Source organism: Chrysochloris asiatica, unplaced genomic scaffold (assembly GCF_000296735.1).
Source record: "Chrysochloris asiatica unplaced genomic scaffold, ChrAsi1.0 scaffold00106, whole genome shotgun sequence".
NCBI lineage: Eukaryota > Metazoa > Chordata > Mammalia > Afrosoricida > Chrysochloridae > Chrysochloris > Chrysochloris asiatica.
The window spans coordinates 5,602,665-5,606,258 of record NW_006408624.1 but is presented as its reverse complement, the minus strand read 5'-3'; the positions used below and the strand labels follow the sequence as shown (position 1 = coordinate 5,606,258).

Sequence of the window (3,594 nt, the reverse complement as noted above, 5' to 3'; positions counted from 1 at the left end):
ATACATGTTATACATATATACATTATACATATACATGATACATATTATACATAGATACATTATACATATATTATACATATATACATTATACATATACATTATACATATTATACATATATAATTATACATATACTGATGTATATAAACCTGTCACCCAGTCCTCTTTGTCCAGGCTCAGATCACCATGTCCTCAGTTATGAAGTGTGAATATGCAGGAATCAAAAACCTTCAAAAGGAGGAAAGAGTTACCCAAAAGAGGCTTATAGATGAAGGAAAGGCTTCAGGGAAGTCTTATGGAACCTAATCACCAAAAGTGCAGCTGGGGTCCTTAGGTCTGAAGAACCCAGGTGGTTCCTCATCTCTCCTTGTCTCTTCACACCAGCTTCAATTGCTTCTGCAGAGACTTGAGTATAGCGCCTCCCTGCTGCCCCACATTGGGAGTTCAGTCTGGTCAAAGACGGTAATGTTGAGGGCATGGTTAGTACATTTGTGTGAGAGGTGGAGTAGGGGAAATATCACGACACTCCCTTGATGTGTAATAGGGTAATCTCTTCACCTCTCTTCACCTCATAAAAAAGGGATACAAATACCCCACGAGGCTGTGAAGACTGTGGCAGATCTATGTTCATCCAAAGGTACTTTTCCAGCCTGCTGCTCCCATCCCCACACTGGTCTGTCAGAAGAGTGGTCTGACTCTGGTGTGCGCCTCATCTCTCCATCCCTTCCCAGGGTCACAGTGAGCAGAGCTACTCCATGGTGAAGACAGGGGCACCTACAGTCACTGTCACCAACCTGAAGCCAGCTACCCGCTACGTCTTCCAGATCCGGGCATCATCCCTGGGGCCCCCCTGGGAAACTCAGAGCTTCAACCCCAGCATCGAGGTGCAGACCCCAGGGGAGGGTAAGTGGTGGGGATATATGGAGAGGGACCTGTGCAGAAAGAGTCTGGCATGGGTAGGGTGGGGAGACAAATAGAGTGGGAGCATTATCTGTGCCTTGTCCAATTAAGGGAGCTGCAGGACAATTTAATTACAATCTAATTAATTAACTAGTTTGAAATCCACTGATGAGTGTGTGTTCATTGGCATGAACTAAATGGATACCTGCCCTGGAGGAGCTTGCTGATGAGGAGTTTTGACCCATGTCACCGTTGGGGCCTCTTTGCCTGTTTTGGCCTCTTCAGGTCTTGTGGAAACATCTTGAGCCCTCCCAAGGATTCCTGCCATTCTGGCTCCAACGGCATCATTCTTGTTCGCACTCTTGCTTTTTTCACTCTTGCTGTGATGTTGACCCAGACCTATGCCATTGTCTTCTTCCCCGCAAGTCCTTGGAGCAGACCTCACTGAAAGTTGCGGAGATGAAGGGCCGCTGCACTGTAGCAGTAAACAAAACAAAACCAAACAAAAGGAGAATTGTACACTTTACAAGAGGGCATTGTATGGCGTGTGAATTATCTCTCGATAAAGCTATTATCAGAACAAAACTGAACCAAAGCTGAACATGAGATAGTCTGATCTGAAAGCATCTCCGGCCTCCCCACAGTATTATCCTGCCCTTCCTCCCCCGGCTCTCTTTCCTCTCCTGGTCCCTCTCCTCCTCAACCCACCCCCGAACTCCATTCCATGTTGTGTGCAGAGCTGTTTCGCTCGTTCTTTTGTTGTTCAGTCTGCTGCTAACCCAGCCTTCAGGATCTCACCTCTATCTACCCCGAGCAGTTCATGAAAGTATTTTCATGAACAAAGGCAGTTCCCCCTAAGAGGCATTCTGGCACCAGCTGTCAAGATAATAATTCTTTCCAACCTGCTACATGACTATAATCCAAGATAGGAAGAGCTCCGAGTCCAAAGGGAAGTGAAGATAAAATGTTCAGGGAGTTTGAGTTCTGGGAAGGAAGACAGCACTTCTTGCTCGAATGCCTGTCTTAGGCGAGGCCTTGGCCAGGTGCTGGAAGCAGGAGATTAGAGACTTCTGAAGGCTGAGCAACATTTGAATTTGTGAAGATGGACAGGAAAGGCATTTTGGGTAGAAGAAGCCTCCTGAAATGAGGTTCATGGGTTGGCTTGAGTGAGCATGGAGGAGGAGGCAGCAGCTGGTGGTTTCCATTCATTCGGTGCTTCTCTGTCGGTCCAGACTGCCCAGGCCCCTGCCTCCCTTGCTATGACCGTGACTATGGGAGAATGGGACTCCTAATCTACAGAGCACTTTCTCCAGTGGACTCTAACCCCAGCTCAGGTTGGTTATCTATTGCTGCATAGCGGGTCATTCTGAAGCTTAGTGGCCTTGGATGATCTCATTGTTTATGTAGGTCAGGGATCTAGGTGCTTTCCAGCAGGTGCCATGAGCTCAGGGTCTCTCACAGGCTGGGGTCACAGTATTCTTTGGGCATGACTGGGGATGAGATGCTTTCCCACTCAAGCCCTCACTGCCTGTTTGTTGGAGACATACAGGCAAACTCACAACACGGAAACTCAGTTCTTGCTGAGCCAGTGAACCAGTCAGGGTATGAGAGCGGGCCTGAGTCAGAAGCCACAGTCTCTCTGTAACCTCATTTTGGAAGTGATTGATATCATATCCCTTTTGTCACGTGAGTCACTGGATAGCAGGGGTGGGGACCTAGAGGACTGCCGACCACCACTGGCTTGATCGCCACTCTTCATTTCTGTGTCCACATGTCCGTGCCCTTGTTCCAAATGGTTCTTGCAAAGTCCACTCTCCTTCTGCCCCTGGCAGTACCCTGGAACTGGGTCTCTGCCTCTGCAACCTAGGGCTCTGGATTCCCCTCTCGACTCTACCCTCATTGGCCTTTACCTCTCCTGCTTCTGTCCCTCCTCACTAGCGCTCTGACATCTTAGAAACAGAGCCTGCCTACCTCATCTTCCTGGCTTTTGCCCCTCCAGGCCTCCTGTCTCTCTCTACCTGGATACTGCAGGTGATCACTTCAGGAAGGCTCTGCCAGCCCTCATTCCCTGGATGCCTGGCTGCACCGCCCTGCCAGCCCCGAGACATGGGCCACTCTCCTCCTGTCCCAAGCTGAGGCTGAAGGGTACCTGGAGTCTATATTTTCCCAGTCTTGGTTCAGTCTTTGACTACTCGGTACTGTTCCTGTCCTTCACGGACTCCTGGTGTGGTGCTGTAGGATAAGGACTGGACCACAAGGTTGGTGGTTCAAACTCACCAGCCATTCTTTAGAAACCCTATACAGGATTGCTGTGAGTTAGAACCAACTCAATGGCACTTAACAACAATAGTTACTTCAAACTGTCACCCCTTTCAAGTACCTCGCCTGCATCCCCACCTTCAACTCAGAAGACCCCCTTGTTCCTTTTCTCTTGGGCAGGAACTCTATACATTGCACCCTGGCTTCCTGTTGTCCTTAGGATCAAGTTCCTCCTCCTTAGACCAGCAGTCAGGGACCCCCAGGTTCTGTCTCCTGCCCCAGTTCCTCCCATCCTCCTACCTTCTAGGTACACACTCTGTCATTCTGCCTCCATACAGTCTGCCTCTCAGACACATGAGATAGCTTTCCACATTTCAGACCCAGAATGGGCATTGGTGCTGGTTGGTGGTTATGTGCCGTGGAGTCGGTTCTGACTC

At 49.2% G+C, this 3,594-nt stretch overlaps 1 protein-coding gene across 1 annotated transcript in view; it reads left to right on the top strand.

Annotated features, from left to right (window-relative positions):
- Positions 1 to 3,594, top strand: part of EPHA10 (EPH receptor A10) — a 45,730-nt gene that overhangs the window by 31,961 nt on the left and 10,175 nt on the right. The window contains exon 7 of the mRNA XM_006867551.1: positions 730 to 901. Within this exon, the coding sequence (XP_006867613.1) occupies positions 730 to 901 (172 nt within the window). The remainder of the gene's footprint in view (positions 1 to 729; positions 902 to 3,594) is intronic.